Source organism: Carlito syrichta, unplaced genomic scaffold (genome assembly GCF_000164805.1).
Source record: "Carlito syrichta isolate Samal-C Ts95f unplaced genomic scaffold, Tarsius_syrichta-2.0.1 Scaffold307669, whole genome shotgun sequence".
NCBI lineage: Eukaryota > Metazoa > Chordata > Mammalia > Primates > Tarsiidae > Carlito > Carlito syrichta.
The window spans coordinates 655834-676412 of record NW_007251765.1 but is presented as its reverse complement, the minus strand read 5'-3'; the positions used below and the strand labels follow the sequence as shown (position 1 = coordinate 676412).

At 43.0% G+C, this 20579-nt stretch overlaps 1 protein-coding gene across 1 annotated transcript in view; it reads left to right on the top strand.

Moving 5' to 3' along the window:
- PATJ (PATJ, crumbs cell polarity complex component) overlaps positions 1 to 20579 on the top strand; it is a 415643-nt gene that overhangs the window by 114858 nt on the left and 280206 nt on the right. Inside the window, exons 19-21 of the mRNA XM_021715786.1 lie at positions 1394 to 1789; positions 9604 to 9745; positions 17285 to 17456. Coding sequence (XP_021571461.1) covers positions 1394 to 1789; positions 9604 to 9745; positions 17285 to 17456 — 710 coding nt within the window. The remainder of the gene's footprint in view (positions 1 to 1393; positions 1790 to 9603; positions 9746 to 17284; positions 17457 to 20579) is intronic.

Below are 20579 nucleotides of genomic sequence, written 5' to 3'. Positions count from 1 at the left end.
CAGGTCGAGGCTGTGGTGGCCAGGAGCGGCCACTGCACTCCAGCCTGGGCGACAGAGTGACACTCCAACTCAAAAACAAACAAACAAAATTTTGTAATCATCGGACGTGTTCAAGTATATCCTCTAACCACACTTTTTGTTTGTTTTGTTTTTACTTGGAAATAGTAACCAGGTTGCAGTATCTGGTGTACTATATTAATTTGAAAGCTTTACCACAATGATGTTTAGCTGCAAGGAGGAAGCAATAGAAAAGTAGAAAATGAGCAGCAGCTCATGCCTGTAATCCCAGCATCTTGGGAGGCAGAGGCGAGCGGAGTGCCTGAGCTCACGGGTTCAAGACTGGCCTGAGCAACTTGGTCAGACTTCATCTCTACAATAAATTAAAAAATTAGCCAGGCGTGGTGGTGCATGCCTGTAATTCCAGCTACTTGGAAGGCTGAGTTGGAAGGACCGCCTGAGCCCAGTAGGTTAAGGCTGCATTGGACGTTAGTGAGCCACTGCACTCCAGCCTGAGTGACAGAGTGAGACTCTGACTCAAAAAAAAGAAAGAAAAAGAAAGAAAGAAATGTAGACTCATTCCAGGAATTTATGCTTGGTAAAATGAGTAAAACTTAAAATAAATATCACTGATCTCGCAGAGTTGGTCTTCAATGTTCTCATTACCCAGACATTCCCCAGAGTAAGGCTGAAGTCTCAACAGATCTGCATATTCATCAGGTATTGGTCAGGAGTTCAACAAAGTTTCTGAACAATTAGTGTCAATGGTATGTACTAATTGTTCTCATTAGTGAGGTAGACATTAATTTAAAAGTATACTGCATTCATTCCTTTTTATTATGCATTTTCAACATAGATGAAAAAATATTTGTTACTTCATATATTATTAAATAGTCATACTCAAAGTAGTTGAGACATACATCCCTTGTCTTTAGTTTTTAAAGAATGTTTTCTGAATATTCGAAGAGCTGTAATTTCTTTTGAGTTACTTAAGCTTGAAAACCCTAATCTTTTAAGTCTTTCTTTTTTAAGTAATAGTATGAAGTGTATCTATATTTATGTACTTCTATTATATATTAGGTGCATGGGTTAAATATTTAGTGTACTAGTGTAACAAAATTCCTGTTTCCAATGGAGAATTTTCAGGTGGTTAATATATAATGAACCTTTTAGAATAATCATTCACCTTGCCAAGGGCAGATTTCTGACTCTTACTCCACTGTTTGTCCATTTCCTGGGTTGAGGACCATGTGGAAGTTAGCTTGTATTTGCCCTTGTGTGCCATGGAGAGCCGTGCACTTGAGCTGTGTGTTGGCGTTTTGATTTTCCAGTTTATGTGTGCAGTCCAGCTTCAAGACAGGTGTAGTCTAACATATTTCGCAACTTTTATTTACAGGGATTTAGAGATGAACCATATTTTAAAGAAGAACTTGTGGACGAACCATTCCTAGATTTGGGAAGGTCTTTCCATTCCCAACAAAAAGAGATAGACAACAGCAAGGAGGCCTGGGAGATGCATGAATTCCTGACTCCCAGATTGCAGGAAGTGGGTGAAGAAAGGGAAATGCTTGTTGATGAAGAATACGATCTGTATCAAGATCACTTTCAGTCCATGGAGTCCCATCCCTCGGCACACATTCCAGAGGCCGCTCTTGTGCCCTCCGTGAAGGACCTTCACTTTGGTACACAGTGGGTGCATGCTGGTGAACCAGCTGAGCCTCAAGAAGGAAGACCCATGAGGAGTGTCTACTCCCAGGAGACACAGCAGTATGACCTTTGCTCTGAAAACATGGTAAGGAATTAGACCGATATTCCATGTCTTCCCCTCTCGCTTCTTCGCCTATCCCGGTCTTTACCTAACCACGTAACTCTCAGAAAATCCCAACCAAATAAACAGAATGCACTGGGTCTTTTCATAATTAATCACTGTTTGCAGGGTATACCATAAAGTGGATAGCTGTAAATGTAAGCTCCTCTTTTCCGAATGACACAGCTTCGCTTGGGAGTCAAGATGTGGCAGTAGCCTTGCTGGTAGTGGGCTTTTCTTGCTTTGCTTCTTTAGTGATGTTTTTCTCAATTTCCCATTTCAGAGAAGAGTTCTTTTAACATTTGCTATTTAAAAAAAAAAATCCCCATAAAAAATCACAGCTGTATTTATCCCATAGTTTATTTGTCAGGAAAATTAAGGCAAATTAGTTTAAAACTTTTTGTTGTTGACACTCGGTCATTCACATTTTTTTCTGTCATATATGATATGAAAGTACTGAACTCCAGAAAATTATCTTTACGTTTGAGATACTATTTATTTATAACTTGGCAGGAAAGCTTTATATAATAGGTTTGTCTTTCTTATTAAATAGCCCATGAATTTTTTTTTTTATAAAATTATAGTGAACCAGTCACCAATTAGAATTCCTGATTAGGGACTTTTGAAAATATTTTTGATTCTTTATCTTCTGCCCTGAAATGAACTTTCAGGCAAATGAAGAGAGACTTACTATATCTGGACATTTTTTGTTTGTTTGTTTGTTTTTCGAATTGGAGTCTCACTCTGTCACCCAGGCTGGAGTGCAGTGGCATACTCACGGCCACCCCAGCGTCAACCTGCTGGGCTCTGGCGATTCTTCCATCTCAGCCTTCCAAGTAGCTAGAACTACAGGCACATGCTACCATGCCTGGCTCATTTTTTTCATTTACTGTAGAGACAAGGTCTCACGGAGTTGCCTGGGCTGGTCTCGAACCCACAGGCTCAGGAAATCCACTTGCCTCGGCCTCCCAAAGTGCTGAGATGACAGGCTGAACCACCCAGCCTAGCTGACATTTTTTTTAAGAAGGTGACTTCGCAGCATGTCCAGGTGCAGTCCAGTGTTCCCCTTGCTGAGACCAGCAGCTTTCTTGTGACGGGTAAAGCATAACTTCTTTCGTCTATTTCCTCACTGTAGACAGAGGTCATCTCTTCCCTTGCCTCCCTTAGACACTTCTCACTTTCCTTCCTGCAAATGCTTTGGATTTCTCTGCCAGGCAAGGTGTGGTGGTCGCTGCATTGCTGGGACCCTAGAGGACTCCCCCTAATGACAGGCTCTGGGCAGTGTACCAGAGAGCAGATGTTTTTGGAATATGTGAATGATGCTTGGATTTGGGAAGAGGTCACACAGAATCTGGTGTGTGCCGTGGACACTGGAGCTTTCTGCCTTTGCCAGTCTTGCTCCTGTGTCTGTAACTGCTTAGCCCCAGAGTATGTGTTCAGTTACAAATTAGAATGCTAGATTACTGATTATTCATGAATAATCTCATTATAGCTGTTTTTTCTATAATTTTTTTCTTCTTTTTTTTTTTTTTGAGTTTGAGTCTCACTCTGTCACCCAGACTGGACTGCAGTGGCCGCTACCGGCCACCGCAGCTTCGATCTGCTGGGCTCCGGCGATCCTTCCGCCTCAGCCTTCCGAGTAGCCGGAATTACAGGCGCGCGCTACCATGCCTGGCTGAGTTTTTGATTTATTGTAGAGATGAGGTCTTGCTGCCCAGGCGGGTCTTGAACCCATGGTCTCAGGCAATCCACTCACCTCAGCCTCCCAAAGTCGCAGGATTACAGGCTGAGCCACCAAGCTCGGCTTTAATTTTTTTCTTTTTATCCAAATAAAAGGCAACCTGAAATGTCAGTCCATTATAATGTGTAACCTTTTGAAGCTATAGATGAGATGGTCAAATGTATGTTTTATAATATTTACTTTATACGTTTACACATTCTAACATTCTTTTTTTTTTTTTGAGTTGTGCCACAATGCCTGGCTAATTTTTTGATTTATTGTAGACACGAGGTCTCCCCAAGCTGCCCAGGCTGGTCTCGAACCCCTGGGCTCAGGCAGTCCTCTAGCCTCGGCCTCCCAAAGTGCTGAGATTGCAGGCATGAGCCACTGCACCATTCAAAGTTTTTTTTTTTTAGATAGAAAATATAGTTTATTCAGAAAGTAAATAAGAGAGAGAGAGAGAGGAGATCCACCTCCCCAAGGGAGGGAAGAGGCCAAAGCTTAGGAAACATGGCGGCAGCCATAGCTCAAAGAGTACATGGCCCCACCAGAGTCTAATAAAGCAGTGGCCACTGGCTGCTCGTGGTTGAGTCCTTCTAATCCTTCCCATTGATGGGGAAGGTTGTTAAGGTGATTGGATAGTGGTCTGCTCCACGCTATCATGGAGGGGACAGCTAAGCACAGGTACTGATGTCAGGTGATGAGCATCAGGCAGATAAGTAGATTAGTCACATGATTGCTACCATGGTAGTGAGGGTCTGTGTCAGGTAGGTCACAAAGGGCCAATTAGGTTAACCTGGGTCTTATGGGCAGAGGCAAATACTTGAAATAGAAAAGCTAATTAGTAACAAGTTGGGAAGGGGCTGTGAAGCAACTATCAATAGCTCCCTCTGAGAAACTGATTCTGTCTTTGGCTTGTGATTAGAGCAAAAGTTAAGTGAACGGCTAGAAAAACAGATTTAGGCAATGTTAAAATGGCTGCTCATTGGGTGTATTGAATCCATGTTCTGTCCTTTCATCTCCCCCTCTTGTTATTTTAAAACATTCTTATTTGTGCCTGGGAACAGGGATGAGGGTCAGTCTTCTGTAGCTGCTTTCCTGCTGAACAGGGGTCGTAGAGCTGTCTCTAGCTGTCTAGAGTAAGAGGAGGGATGAGAGGACAGAGACCATGGAGTGACTAAGTATCTTTAGTATCTGTATACCAAGCTCTGCGTTTAAGCGTAGACTGTTAGAATTAGTACTACTATAATAAAGGCCATTATAGCTGCTGTAATGACATATTGAGACTTTGCTGTCTGGCAAAATGTATTTGTAGTTACCCCAGTGGGCTTGTCATCCACTACAGGAGTCCAGGCAGTTTTTTCTGTTGCACCAGTGAATTCCTTAGTTTCTATGTAGATGTACCTGCCGCTTGCTTTCAAGCTTCTTCACATATGCTAAAGGGTGATATGCTAAAGGGGGGATCCCAGGCAACCTCCACTCTGGAGATGGGAGTTTGACATCTCTCCGCCCCAGTGGAGATGCAGTTTCAAACCGGACAAGGCTGAGGTGACAGAGAGAGGTCCTGGTGGACGATAAGGTCAAGAGTGAGAGTGGCAGAGAAAAGATAGCCAAGCACCTTATCTCTCTCCATGGAGAGACTAGGGTTGGAAAAGAGAAGAGTGAGACAGGGTATAGCAAATCTTGGTGGGAGAGGAGAATGAGAGAGAGCGAGGGTATGGCAAATCTTGGTGGGACCTCTGAAAGTGTTAGGTCACACTCCCAGCGGGGGCCCCCAGAATGTTAGGTCAGACCCACCAGGGGGTATGGGTGTCTGGTGTGCAATCTGATGCTGCATGAAAGATGCAAAGAATTGCACAGAAGTTAGGTTAGAAAATATAGTTTATTTACAAAGTAAATCAGAGAGAGAGAGAGAGGAGATTCACCTCCCCAAGGAAGGGGAGGGGACCCAAGCTTAGGAAACATGGTGCAGCCATAGCGCAAAGAGCACATGGCCACACTAGAATCTCATAAATCTATGGCCCAGTCTTCGATTTTAAGACCAGTAAAATGTTAAATTTTTTTTGCCTTTTCTCACATTTAATGATATAATTTTATTTCAGTTTTTCAGTGCATTTTTAATGTCAGGATCCACATTATCACAAATCATTTTTTGATCGTTTAGCACAGCTTTCCAAATATAGCGTCTTCATTTCTAACTAGGTTGTTTGAGATACGGTCATTTTCGAATCCATACTGTCACTCAAAATTTTATTCTTATCTAAGTATCCTTTGCATGACATTAAGTTTCTTAAAAAAATGCCTTGTAAGTTTATATTGATGCGCTTCACAACGTAACCACTTTATTGTTTGTCAAAGTGCTCTTTAAAAGTCTTGTGTAAAACAATAGTCTGTGATTACAGTTTGAAGGACATGTATCCTAATTATTAAATTTATGTTAAATTTTGACCAAGCGTGGTGGTTCATGCCTATAATCCCAGGACTTTGGGAGGCCAAGGCAGGTGGATTGCTTGAGCCCAGAAGTTCAAGACCAGCCTGGGTAACATAGCGAACTCTCGTGTCTACAAAATATTTTTAAAAATTAGCTGGGCATGGTGGTGCATGCCTGTAGTCCCAGCATGTCGGCATGCTAAGGTAGAAGGCTCACCTGAGCAAGGAGGTTGAAGCTACTGTGAGCCATGATTATGGGGTCATGCCACTGCACTCCAGTCTGGGTGACAGAATGAGAGCATGACTAAAAATAAATAAATAAATAAATAAAATTTTTGTTAAATTTCCTAGCTTCCTCCTTTTTATTTCCTATCACTAATTCAACTGTACTTATTATTGTTTTCTTCTATAAAAAGAAAATTTTCTATTCATCCAAATAAAAGGCAATCTGCAATCAGTTCATTTGAATATGTCAACTTTTAAGGTTATAGATGAAATTGTCAAATGTCTGTTTATAGTATTTACTTTAGAAGTTTCATTAAATATTCATATATTAAAACCTATAAGATGTTAATTTTTTTACCTAGTCTCACATTTAATTATGTAATTTTAGGTTATAGAAGTAACCTCTACTGGCTTTCCAAGCTGGTATTGATTAAGATTGCTTCAGCCCTCGTGTGTCTTGCCTAAACAGTATTTTATATTTAAATAATTACATGTTTTGCTGAGGGCACTGACTCCTTCTCCTCCACAGTGATGACAGTTACACCCGCATAATCAGGATGAGCTTGGATCATTACTTGCCTGTCTTATTATTGATGTGATAATTTGTTTGTTTGTTTGTTTTTAGTCAGGGTCTTATGGTGGCATGCTCCAGTTCACTGCAGCCTCAACCTCCTGGGTTTAGGTGATCCTTCTGCCTCAGCCTCACAAGTAGCTGGTACTGCAGGCGCACACCACCATACTTGGCTAATTTCTTGTAGAGATGAGGTCTCGCTATGTTGCCCAGGCAGATTTCGAACCCCTGAGTTTAAGCAATCCACCCGCCTTGGCCTCCCAAAGTGCTGGGATTATAGGCATAAGCCACCACCTCCAACCACCCCATGATAATTTTTCTAATAATATTATCTAATACTGCAAGCCCTGAGAGGAGTTTAAAAACACATTCATATTCCTTACAAAGAGATAATTTCTGGGCAATCCCCTCAGGTCTCCTCCTACTCTGGGCACTTTTCCGTCCTCTTAATAAATCCTGCTTTCTTTAGAAAAAAAAAAAAAAAAAAAATATATATATATATATATATATATATATATATATAAAATTTCCATTAATTTTCTCTTTAGAGGATGCCCTCCAGAAGGGTAGAGGAACATTATCATTTCTGTCTTGGTTGTAATATTCTTTTGGGCTACAGATGTTAGCTATATCTGTGTAGTGCAACTAGTGCCTCATTACTTCAAAGTTTATCTTTATCGGCCTCATACTTCATTTTATTTGAAGGGCAAAAACACTGAAAGTTTACAGATCCTTTCTTTTTTTTAATTTGGGTAAAATCCACATAATGCACAATTTACCATTTTCACCATTTTTAGGTGTATAATTCAGTGGTGCTAAGGACATTTACATTATTGTATGATCACTGCCACCATCTAGTTCCAGATCTTTTTATCCCCTGACTCAGAAACTCTGTGCCCATTACACAGTAGCTGCTCTTTTTTTTTTTTTGTTGGAGTCTCACTCCTTTGTCCAGACTGGAGTGCAGTGGCACATGCATGGTCACCCCAGCATCAACCTGCTGGGCTCTAGCGATCCCTTCGCTTCAGCCTTCCAAGTAGCTAGAACAGCAGGTGCACGCTATCATGCCCAGCTATTTTTAATTTTATTGTAGAGACGAGGTCTTGTCAAGTTGCCCGGGCTGGTCTCGAACCCGCGGGCTCAGGCAATCCACTCGCCTCAGCCTCCCAAAGTGCTGGGATGATAGGCTGAGCCACCGAACCCAGCCTGTAGCTTCTCTTTCCCCTCTTCCCCATTTCCTGACAACCAACCACTGCTTCATCTTCTGTCTCTTAAGGATTTGGCTACACTCAAGCGACTTAGAGAAGTAGACTCATGCAATACTTGTTTTGTGTTTGGCTTATTTCACTTAGGGTGATGTCTTCAAGATTCATCCATTTTGTAGTACTTTATCTGTTAGAATTTCCACCCTTTTTAAGGCTGAATATGAATAACATTTCCTTATCTGTCTATGTCTGGGAGAAAAACAAAACTTTTGCTGGACCTTCTGGTATTTGTGCCAAGGAGAGTGCAAATTAAACTGACAAAAGGCATTAACGGAGAAGGAAGGTCTGTCTATAGGCATATGAATGCCACAAAATAAGTAGCTAGCTCACTAAATGGTTAAATCAGAGGCTTATGTCGCTAATTTACTGGGAAAGAGATGGCTGAGAAAAAGCTTCCATGAAAACTACTAAGTAGCTCATAGCCAATAGAAATTTATTTTATCTCACATTTCTGGAGGCTTGGAAGTCCAAGATCAAGGTGCTGGCAGATTCGGTGCCTGGTGAGGGCCCTTTTTAGGATTCATAAATGGCACCCTCTAGCTGTGTCCTCACGTGGTGGAAGGGTGGAATGAGCTTCCTTGGGCCTTTTTTTTTTTTGAGTAGGAGTCTCACTCTCACCCAGGCTGGAGGGCAGTGGCACACTCCTGGCCACCGCAGCCTCGACCTGCTGGACTCAGGTGATCCTTCCACCTCAGCCTTCCAAGTAGCTGGAACTACAGGCATGTACCGCCACACCTGGCTCATTTTTTGATTTATTGTAGAGACGAGGTCTCACCAAGTTGCCCGGGCTGGTCTTCAACTGTGGGCTCAGGTAATCCTCTCCCCTCAGCCTCCCAAAGTGCTGGGATTATAGGTGTGAGTCACTGCGCCCAGCTTGGGCCTTTTTTCAAAAAAAATAAAAGCACTAATCATTCACAAGAGCTCTGCTCGCATGACCTCTCAAAAGACCCCCCCCAATACTTTCACTTTGGGGGTTATTTCAAAATATGGATTTGGGGGATTAATGATACAAACGTTTTAACGTTGTGGAGGATTGTGACTTTGATAAACCATGAAAGACATAAGTGTGAAAGGAAGACAAGAGGGAAGTATAATAGGTTATCGACAGCACTTATCTGTAGGTTTTAGGTTTGAGTAACTCGGTGTTCACCAGGCTGATAAGAGCGCTAGCAAAGGCTTGACTATGCAAAGGTTCATTATGTCTTTTGGAATCAGCAGTGAAGCTACTTCCTGTGGACATCAGAGCCATGATTCAGGCAGTCATGTGCATCCAAAATTGACCTCACTTGACTTGATACAGCTTTTGTTCCTCTTGGTAAACGTTTGTGTAAATCGACTTAATAATGTTTATAAATGAAAATTTTCCTTAAAAATCTAGCATGTGGATTAAACAGGTTTTACTGTCTGCACTCTTGCAGGTGTTAAGTCACCAGCACTTGTTCCTGCTTACCACAGTATGACCCATTACTTGAGAATGCTTGTTCACAGGGCCAGATTTCCGCTTATCATTATCTGGTTTGAACAACATTATAGTGTTCCACACTTTTTCATAATGTACTAATGCATGTCTATTTTTCTTCCTCTCAAGATGAAAGAAAATTTTGGCATGGGAGAGAATTTTGGCATGGGTTCGCTGCCATCCATAACCTCAACTGAAGGCAACGGTCAACAAGGCAGATTTGATGAACTGGAAAATCTTAATTCATTAGCAAAAAGCAGTCTGGATTTAGGTTTGTGGCTTTTGTTTCTCATAAACACAGATTACATCATCTTGCGGTCTTTCCATTTTATGATTGTGTATCACGAATTTCACGGTCACATTTGTATTCATTAGGATGTTTTTAATTTAAATCTGCTTATTAATCTGCTTCAGAATACCTGAAAGAATAAACATAGCTTATACTTCAACTTAAAATTTTCAGATTCTGTTTTCTGAGAAGGCTCCATTTTCTCTGCTTCGTTTTGCTTTTTTATTAGCAGTATGGACTGAAGCTCAGACTAGTACCTTACACCGAATCTGAAATCAGTCTCTACTAATATATATTAAAATCTCTGATGTGCTTAAGTGATATTGTTAGCTCATTGAATGGGGCTGTTAAATATTAATAAAGACAGGCATATTTTAAACATTTATGAGACATTTTATAGCCATATATTACAGTCAATTTTAGTACATTAATAACTTAGTCTCCATTAAAGAATTCTAAAAGTATAGTGCCTCTCCTTGCCTCCACCAATATCGATTCTTATGTACTTTTGAAAACTTGACTTTGAAAAAGAATGTTTCTTTGTCTTACATGTCAAATGTCATTACAATATTAATATCTCTAGGGAAACTGTTAAGTTCTTTCACGGCAGTGGGATTTCTAGAGCCCTTGCTGAGGATTTATGCTGTCCTTCATCTGTTAGGGCGACTTCAAGGAAAGGTCTTTCCCTATTGGCATTTCTCATGCTGTATGGCGATAATGTGGAGGGGGAGAGAGAGAGGGTTCCAGAAAGCGATGAAGCAGTTGTGCATGAGATCGACGTTCTGTTAAGTAAAACCCAGAGAATGGAATCCTTAACGGTATAAAGACGGAAGGCATCTCTCAGATGAAAACACACAGTTCCCTGTGGGTCGAAACAGAGCATGGATAGTTAATTTTGAGTATCTGAGATTATGTGAGTCTATCCAAGTTTTCAAGATCATGAGGAGGAGAAAAATGGGACTTTTCCTTCCCTAAAACCCTCTGGGTATACTGCTTTTTAAAATATGCCACGTCTATAGTTCCCTGATTACGAAATAGTGGGAGAAGAGTTATGGCACAGATGTTTGAATAAATGAATAGACCGTATCTTTTATTTCCATTGATACTGGCGCCATCTTGACACTGTTTTGGGCCAGATCATTCTTGGTGGTGGGAGTAGGCTGCCTTGTGCAGGTTTCCAGCCCTAGATGCCAGTGGTATACCCTTTCCCGGTCATGACGAAAACCAAAATGTCTGCAGACATTGCCAGATGTCCCCAGGGGGAGGAGGAGTGTATCAGTTGAGAACTGCCACTTTGTACTGCCAAGATTGAAAGGAATAGACTAAGGCCGGGACGGTGGCTCACACCTATAGTCCCAGCACTTTGGGAGGTGGAAGTGAGAGGATTGCCTGAGCCCGTGGGTTCAAGACCAGCCCAGGCAACTTGGCGAGACCTCATCTCTACAATAAATCAAAAAATTAGCCAGGCATGGTGGCGCATGCCTATAGTTCTGGCTACTTGGAAGGCTGAGGCGGAAGGACTGCCGGAGCCCAGCAGGTTGAGGCTGCGGTGGCCGGGATTGTGCCACTGCCCTCCAGCCTGGGTGACAGAGTGAGACTCTAACTCAAAAAAAAAGAAAAAGAAAAAGAAAGGAGTAGACTTGATATATGAGGTGGGTGTTTTGGGGGTAGGGGCAGTTGAGTAACAAGCAATCTTAGATGTAAATCTATAGAACCATTAACTTAAAAATAATTTCTTAGAACCGAAGTGTAAAGAAGTTTTCTTGACCTTTCTTTAATTCTATTTAATTAATTGATTGATTAATTAGAATTTTTGAGTCAGAGACTCACTCTGTCGCCCAGGCTGGAAGTGGCACAGTCATGGCTTAACTGCAACCTTGACATCCTGGGCTCAAGCGATCCTCCTGCCTCAGCCTCCAGAGTAGGTAGAACTACAGGCTTGCTCCACCAAGCCCAGGTAATTTTTTTGTTGTTGTTGATGTTTTGTAGAGACCAGGTCTCACTGTGTTGCCCAGGCTGGTTTCAAACTCCTGGACTCAAGTGATCCTTCCTCCTCAGCCTCCCAAAGTGCTGGGATTACAGTGGTGAGCCACCATGCCTAACCTATTCTTTGGTTAATCCAAACTTAGGTATCTTTAAAAGGTTTATACTGGGCCAGGTGGGGTGGCTCAACCTGTCATCCCAGTACTTTGGGAAGCTGAGGCAAGAGAATTGCCTGAGCTCCGGGGGTTTAAGACCAGACCAGGCAACTTGGTGAGACCTCATCTTTACAATGAATCAAAAATTAGCTGGGTGTGTTAGTTTACGCCTGTAATTCTGGCTACTTGGAAGGCTGAGGCAGAAGGATCGCCAGAGTTCAGCAGGTCGAGGCTGTGGTGGCTGGAAGCGTGCCACTGCCTTCCAGCCTGGGTGACAGAGTGAGGTGCTGACTCAAAAAAATAAAAACAAAACCTAAGCCTATAAATTGGCATAATTACTGATGCAAGGTGTACAAGATAAATTCCAAGTGAGTAATCCATTTCATATTACAGGATTTCAGACAGAAAGTAGTTCTGTCTCCTAGACTTGGAGTGTGTCCCCAAGAGTCTGTGCACACACTCCTTTTCAGGCCCACCTCTTACTGTCCACTGAGCTTTGGCAGGGCAAGCATCGCCTGTGATCATGTTACCGTAGAAGGTGCTCAAGAAATCTTTGTTGTGTGAGAAAGCGATATGCTGCTCACCTGTGGTTATTCAACAGCATATCAATGCACTCCTTTTTTTTTTTTAGTTGCTAAGTTGTGCGATTACCCCGTGTCTTCTCTGTTTGGATTCTTCTTACCTCTTACCTCTATTTTTTGTCATCCTGTTCTTGCACCTCACCAAGTGGAAACCTTCGGAACATTTCCCCGACCCTCTTCTGTAAGCATTAACTGCCTGTTATCGAGACGCTTTCGCTGCCTTTCTGACCTCTGTGCCCTGTTATGGCCATTACCTAATGACTGCCAAGGTCCTGGAGGACTCCGTGTGTTTTATGGGCTCCTGGGTGCTGTGCAGACTTGGTGGATGGCTCTGTAGAGTGTGACTGTGTCAGGCTCTGTGACAGATGAGAAGTGTGTGCCTTACACCCACAGGGTCCATGCAGGAGGCAGTGGGGCAGAGGGCTTGGCAGCCTTTGTGTGGAGCAGGTAATGAAACATTTTAAACAAGCTGCAGTTAGCTTTGCAGCCCAGGGGTGTCATTTTACAGGCTGCTTTCACCAGCATAGCAGGGCTGGAAAAAGCTCTGCAGATAGAGCTAATGCCCTGTTTGGAAAACTGGCTTTAGGTCGTTGCTGCCTGAGTCCCGGTCCTACCCTGGCTCCTCTTTCTCAGTGGGGAGGAGGCGGATGTAGGAGGTCTGACAATGAGATTCGCGAGCCATCCTGGAAAAAGTGCCCCGTAATTCATTGCTGAATATCACTACGGTCACCTTCTAAGTCCTCCCCTTGGTAAGCTATTCACCAATGCCAGTGCCTAGTCCACCCATCAAAGCAATTTTGGAGCTTCTTTTCTGGAATGGCCACAAGAGCTGTCTTTGTTATTTGTGGAGGTCTGACAATTTAGTTTGAAAACCTGCCACCGTGTGCTTATGTTGGTAGCCCTGTGCAAATAGCAGTGGTTGCAGTGACTCCCCCAATGACTTTTTTCTTTACCTGAAGATAAAGGAAATATTGAAAGGAAGACATTTCTGAGAATATACCCAGAAGCACTCAAATCACTCTATAAAAAGATCCCTGCGCACGTATGTTTTATCGTAGCATTGTTCACAGTAGCAAGAACATGGAACCAACTGTGCTGCCCATCAAAAGAGGACTGGATTAAAAAAATGTGGTATGTATACACGATGGACTATTGCACAGCCATAAAGAAGGACAAAATTATGAACGCCGCAGCAACTTGGTTGGACTTAGAGTCTAAAATACTGAGTGATCTTTCACAGAAACAAAGAACTGAGTATCACATGTTCTCACTCAAAAGCGAACCTCGAACAATTATAATACTGTAAGAACAGGATTGACAGTGGCGGGAAACTGCTGGGAGCGGGGAGGGAAAGTGGGATTGGCAGCAGTGGGAATCTGCCTGCGGAAGGGAGGGCACATCTCATCAACAACCTGCGTAATGAACATTTTTATACCCAACCCTGAATTGTACCCCACATCTTTAATATAAAAAAATTAAAAGTTAAAAAAATAAAGGAAGACATTTGAGGACACCAAGGGTATTAAGACGAGAACACTGATGGCCCTTCCAGAAAGAGTTCCAAAATTGCTTTGACGGGTGATCTAGGCGCTGGTGCTGGTGCACGGCTTCCCAAGGGGAGTCCTTCAAAGGTGACTGTAATGTTATTCAGCAATGAGGTATGTGGCAGTTTTTCTAGAACCTTAAAGGCAGAGCTAGGATATGGGTCAGTGCTGTTTCTGTCTTCAGGAATGTAGGCCTTAGTGGATGGGAGTGAAGAGGGTCTGGGGCTAGGGGTGAAGCGGTGGAGACTCCCTTTAATTCCCTCCTGCACAGGACAGTTACTTTCACCTTATCTCTGTTGCATTGTCGACTGATTAGACCCTAATTCCAAAATTTTTAGACTAGATTAAAAAACAGAGGTGGTGGGGAGTTTACTAGAAAATTTGTTCAGAATATACAAATGGAAAGACTTTAGGTGATGCTGATAGGGAATGTTCTAGAGAGTATCTGTATTGCTTTGTGAGAGATTGTTTCTGATTTTCTGATAAGCCAAATTTTCCAAATACACTGTAAGCACATGGATTTAAGGAAGACGTTTGATGCACAATTCATCACGTTGTAATAAGCATCTGTGAAAGACTGGCTGATAATTTTATAATGGATTACTGGGGTGTGCTCTACGAGTGATTAATGGGTTTATGCCAGCATGGGTGGAGGCATCTAACTGTGGACCACAGGACTCTATGAACAATCTGCCTTAGTAAATGGGATGATGGTACAGATGACATGTTGGGTAAATTTACCCATTCCAGGAATTTGGGGGAGATTTTCTTTCTTTTTTTTTTTTTGAGTCAGATTCTCACTCTGTCTCCCAGGATGGGGTGCAGTGGCCACCCCAGTCTCAACCTTCTGGGCTCCGGCGATCCTTCTGTCTCAGCCTTCCAAGTGGCTGGAACTACAGGCGCATGCTACCACGCCCGGCTAGTTTTTTGATTTATTGTAGAGACGAAGTCTCACCAAGTTGCCCGGGTGGGTCTTGAACCCACAGGCTCAGGCAGTCCACTTGCCTCGGCCTCCCAAAGTGCTGGGATTACAGGCTGAGCCACTGAGCCTGGCCCGGGGGAGATTTTCAATATGTGTATGACAGAGCCGAAATCCAAAGTAACCCTGATAATCCAGAATAAATGACTCCCTCAAATAAGATACAGTATTTTGTAAAAAATAAAAAAAGAAGAAGAGTTGGAAGCCATGCTATTTGGTCCCAAAACCTAACTGCCTAGTGATGAGATGGGAGAGACGTGGCTTATAATTTGCTTTCTTTCATGACAGAGTTTTCTGGTGTGGTGAGGATAACAAAAAACAAGTCTCCCAGGACTCGATGTTTTAGGGTTGTTCTTTTTTGAGTTGGTGTCTCACTCCATTGCCCAGGCCAGTGTGCAGTGGCATGCTCCTGGCCACCCCATCCTTGACTTGCTGGGCTGCGGCGATTCTTCCACCTCAGCCCTCCAAGTAGCCGGAACTACAGGCATGTGCCACCACGTCTGGCTAATGTTTGATTTATTGTAGAGATGAGGTCTTGCCAGGTTGCCTGGACTGGTCGCGAACCCATGGACTCAGGCAATCTGCTCATCTCAGCTCCCGAAGTGCTGGGATGATGGGCGTGAGCCACTGTGCCCGGCAGTTGTTGTTGTTTTTGAAACTGAACTACTCCGGGGCCCCATCCTTCTGTATATTTCTAAGCAACAGTGCTTTTTGCAGTGACAAATCAAAACGCTGGTAAAATACCATCTTTTTCAAGTCAAACCTCCCTCTTCTGTGCAGATTTTTATGGGTCCCCGACTACTCCATCCGAAGTAACCATTTCTTTCTAATCCTGCCTGTTGCTTTAGTTTCCTTCTTGGAACTTACCATGTCCTGAAATCGTGCTGTGTGGTCGCTCTGTGTCTTTCCTCCCTGGAATGTCAGCTTTTCTGCACTTAGCTGTTGCTCGTGCCTAGAGGAGTTCCTGGCAGGTAGCGGGCACTCTGCAACTATTTGCTGAGTGGGTTTGTGAGCGGTGAATGAGGAACGTCCAGGTTCGTGTTGGAGACACTCAAAGGCATTTTTGTAGCTTTGACTTCTTCCCCCATTAGTCACAGCAGGAAAATGCTTCAGGTTTTGTGTCTTCCCACACTTATTTGATGGGAAACAAAACAAACCGTAGAAGCTACATAGTACTTTTTTGTTTGTTTATATTTCTAGCTTAAGTTCTGCCAGATATTTGAAAAAATTCATTAAAAACCCACAGTCTAGGCTAGGCTCGGCAGCTCAGCCTGTCATCCCAGCCCTTTGGGAGGCTGAGGCGAGTGAATTGCCTGAGTCCACGGGTTTGAGACCAGGCCGGGCAAACTGGAGAGACTTTGCTTCTACCATAAATCAAAAATTAGCCGGACATGATAGCACGTGCCTGTAGTTCTGGCTGCTTGGAAGCTTGAGGTGGAAGGATCGCCGGAGCCCAGCAGGTGGTCGCTGGGGTGGGCGTGAGCGTATTGGTATGTGGTATTCAGTTTTCTGTTTCTGTAACAATCCACTTAGAATGATGGCCTCCAACTATATCCATCTGTGGAATTATTTTTTTGAAATCAGTGAAATGTCAGAGTGCCTATAATTGGGGCAGCTTAGGTCGATAAGAGAAATTTTGTAGTAAGATGAGATTTTTAATAATATGAATATTACTAAAAACTTGAAAATGTAAGCCCAGGCGTGGTGACTCATGCCTCTATACCCAGCAATTTGGGAGGCTGAGGTGAAAGGATTGCCTGAGTCCTCAGGTTCGAGACCAGCCTGGGCAATTTGGCGAGACCTCATCTCTACAATAAATCAAAAAATTAGCTAGTCATGGTAGCGCATGTCTATAGTTCCAGCTACTTGGAAGACTGAGGTGGAAGGATACCCTGAGCCCAGCAGGTCAAGGCTGCTGTGACCATGAGTATGCCACTCATTGCACTCCAGCCTGGGCAACAGAGTGAGACTCCGACTCAAAAAAACCCCACAAAACTTTGAAAATGTAAAAAAATATAACAACTTTTTTTTCAGTGAGGCCATACTTAAAATTGCAACCCTCTTCTGTTGAATGATTTCTATTGCCTCCTTGCTTTATTTTTTGCCATAATGCTTGTCATCATATTACATATTAAAACTTTTGTTTATTTACTTTAATATTGTCAATCTCCTACCTGGAAGAGTACCTACCCGTATCAGGTGCCCGTAACTATTTGTTGAAATGACCAAAGGATGAATGAATGCTTCTTGTGATCACTAGCATCTGCTTTGCTCTGCAGGGATGATTCCGAATGATGTCCAAGGTCCTAGCTTGCTCATTGACCTTCCTGCTATGGCCCAAGAAAGGGAACAAGAAGATTTGCCTTTATATCAACTCCCTGGGACCCGAGTTTTTTCAAAGGCCTCAGCACACACAGGAATGTTGTCTTCTAGATATGCTACTGATGCATGGTATGATATTTCTTTTTGTCTTCATATTATAGAATAGTGAGGGTGTTTTTTTCCCCGTTAAAAAATGCATGATTTTGGTGGAACATTTGCAAAATACAGGAAAATATTATGAATAAAATCTACTATATTTGACTATGAGAATTTCACATATTTAAAATTGTGCCATATGTACAGTTTTGTATTCTTACAGTTGTGTACAAGATGAATTACATAGAGTATTTGCTTAGATAATAGGAGGTTAACTCAGTTTATTCTTACACCTCAAGCAAATGCACTTGAGGACAGATTTAAAAGAGGATGAATTTAAGAGTTAGAGAATCCATAGAAATTGGTGACTCATTACATGTTGAGAGTAAGAGGCCATAATTGAGAATGACTTGTGGTTTTGGACTAGGAAATTAGATGAATGGCGGGCATTTGTTCTTCAGCATAATATTACAGGGGCTAGCCAGGCATGGTGGCGTGCATCTGTAGTTCCAGCTACTTGAAAGGCTGAGGCGGGAGCATCGCCAGAGCCCAGCAGGTCGAGGCTGCAGTGGCTGTGAGCGTGCCACTGCACTCCAGCCTGGGCCACAGAGTAGGACTCTGAATCAAAAATAAAAAAAGAAGAAACCAAGTGGGGAGAACATTTTAACAAAATGATCATCACAGCGTGCGGTCACATGCTTGTGAGGTCAAGGTGGGTAAGACAGAGAAGTTTTCATGGGACTTGGCCACATGGGTGCCCTTGGTAAGCATAGAGCAATTTCAGTTGAGTTTTTAGTCAGTGGGTCAAGAACTGAACACAAGATCAACAAGTGGACATTGTAAGAGCTGACTCGTGTTTCAAGAGTCCTGGTCATGAAAAGAGGCAGAATGCATGTTACTTAGCAAACTAGAGGACATTCGTGGGTCAAGGCAAGGGGGACGTTTTATATGTAACTACATATATATATATCATCTATTACTACATTCACTTATATATGCATAGATATTTGAAACTTGGGAGAGTTTTACTTGTGGGAAACATCCAGAAGAGGAACATACAGATGCTAGAAAGAGAGTGACTAAACCTAGTCTGTGGAGGTGGTAGAGTGTGAAGAAGGCGTTTGCATACCCAGAGAGTAACCTTTGAAGGTTTGATAGGAGGGAGCTCACCTCCTCCACTGAGACTGGTGCCAGGAAGGAAAGGAAGGTACAGATGCAGGCACTTTTGGGATTCCTGCTTGAGGGCAGGAATCCCAAGGGATTCTTGTCCAGAGGCCATGTGAGTTTGTTTCTGTTATTTAGGGGGAAGGTCATTTACTAAGAGATGAAGAATGAATAAAGTGGGCATTGGAAGGAGAGGTGTTGGAGTAGAGCTTAGCTTTTGAAATAATGGTAGGAGAGTAGTGTCCTCTTGGTAGGGAAGAGTTTAGAAAAATATTTACCCTTGTTTCCCAACTCCCCAGGGAGTGAGAGAATGAGCATCACCCACTCGAGTGTGATATCCTTGGCAGAGAGCCAGAGCTGTTGAAGGGGAGGCTCAGAGAACATTCAGTGAAGAGGTCAGGGTGTGGAGAGTTTGTCTGTAGTTTAAGCAGATTCCAAGGAGGGTGATGGATAGGTTGCAGGGTAGGCCTTGGGGGTGAGGGACTGCCAAGGGAAGCATATCCAAAGGAAACCCAGAGAGGTGTAGCATTGTGATACAGGGGACAAGCAATGACAGAGGAGTTGGAGGTCTTGGCAAAGCATGGCAGGAACGAGAGGGAGGGCAGGATTCATTGACATTAAGTGTTTTCGTTGCAACTTTGATCCTACTGTGACTTGTGTGTTGACGTCTGAGGTGTCTCAGACTGGCATGATGTGCATCTCTCTGTTCAGCAAGGTGTGGCCTTTCCCCAGAGTTTTGTATAGAAACTGCATAAAAAGTCATTCTCTGCACTTCTGCTAGGCCATCTCTGAGTGGAAGAAAAAGTCACAGGCAGGCCCAAGTGCCTTTCCACTCTGCAAAGCAAGATCAGCATGCAGAGGGAAGGTGCGGCCAGGCCTGGTGTCCTCATGCGAGACCTGGTGCCGGCTCCAAGGAACACACAGTGAGAAATAAGCAGTGGATTGTTTCCTTAGGAGGTGTGCCTGGAATTGGGAGAGTTAGGAACATATTTTATCACGTTTTATGTAGTCTAATTATTTCTCAAAGGAGGCACCTTTGTTTATTAAATTTCTCTTGAGTTTAGTGTTAATAGTTGAATCTGGCAGGAGAATTCAGGACTGGGGCTGCTTCTCTAAACTGTAGAGTTCTAACTGTAGAATTAGGCAGGACATAAACACATTTCCAAACCCGCCCTCCTTCCTTGGGCAGAAGAGGAAGCGGACGAGCAGTGTGTCTTCATCAGTTTGGTTTAGGGAGGGAAGATATGCTTAGTCCTCATCCCATTGCTTTTTCTCCTAAAGTGAATACTTTGACAGGCTGATTTTTTATGCAGACACAGGCATTTAAGGGCTCTAACCTAACCTTGTCTGAGGAGTTTAGTCTTGGACTTGAAAGCTGTTTTTCTGGCTTGCTTTTAGAGACTTAGGGTATATTTAAATCTCAGCAGGTTCCAGAAGAGTTCCTGTAAATCATATTTTCCCTTTTAATCTTCAAGAGTATGCCCCATGGAGTTGGGTTCATAGGTGAATATTTATTGCCACTCAGGAGCTTTCCTGAGTAATGCATAGATTATAGTCTTTCAGATAGTGAGGACCAAATGGTGTTTTACAGGGATTTTTCGCATGAATTTTTGTGTAGGAGCTAGCAGAGTTGTGTGCCTCTGTGCACACTTATGTGCATGTGTGCTTGCACCAAGGGTGAGTATTGCGTGACTGTGATGTTTAGTGTGCACCGTGCTTTTATGCCAACCTCTCCTTACCTTTGGAGACAGGACTGGTATTAAGAGGTCAGATGCCCCTTGAAAATAGAAATTTCTAGAAAGGGGACTATAAGCAGTTATGATATGAGAGGAGACCCAAAAAATCCCTAATTTTTGGAGGGCGGACCCCTTGGGGTACAGTCCTCCCCCACGAGGTAAGTGTTCTAGGAACCCATCAGCATCAGTGTGCCAGCTAGCGTTGTTGTGAGAGGCTGCGTTCAGCTTCAGTGAATTTTTTTTTTTTGGAGATGCT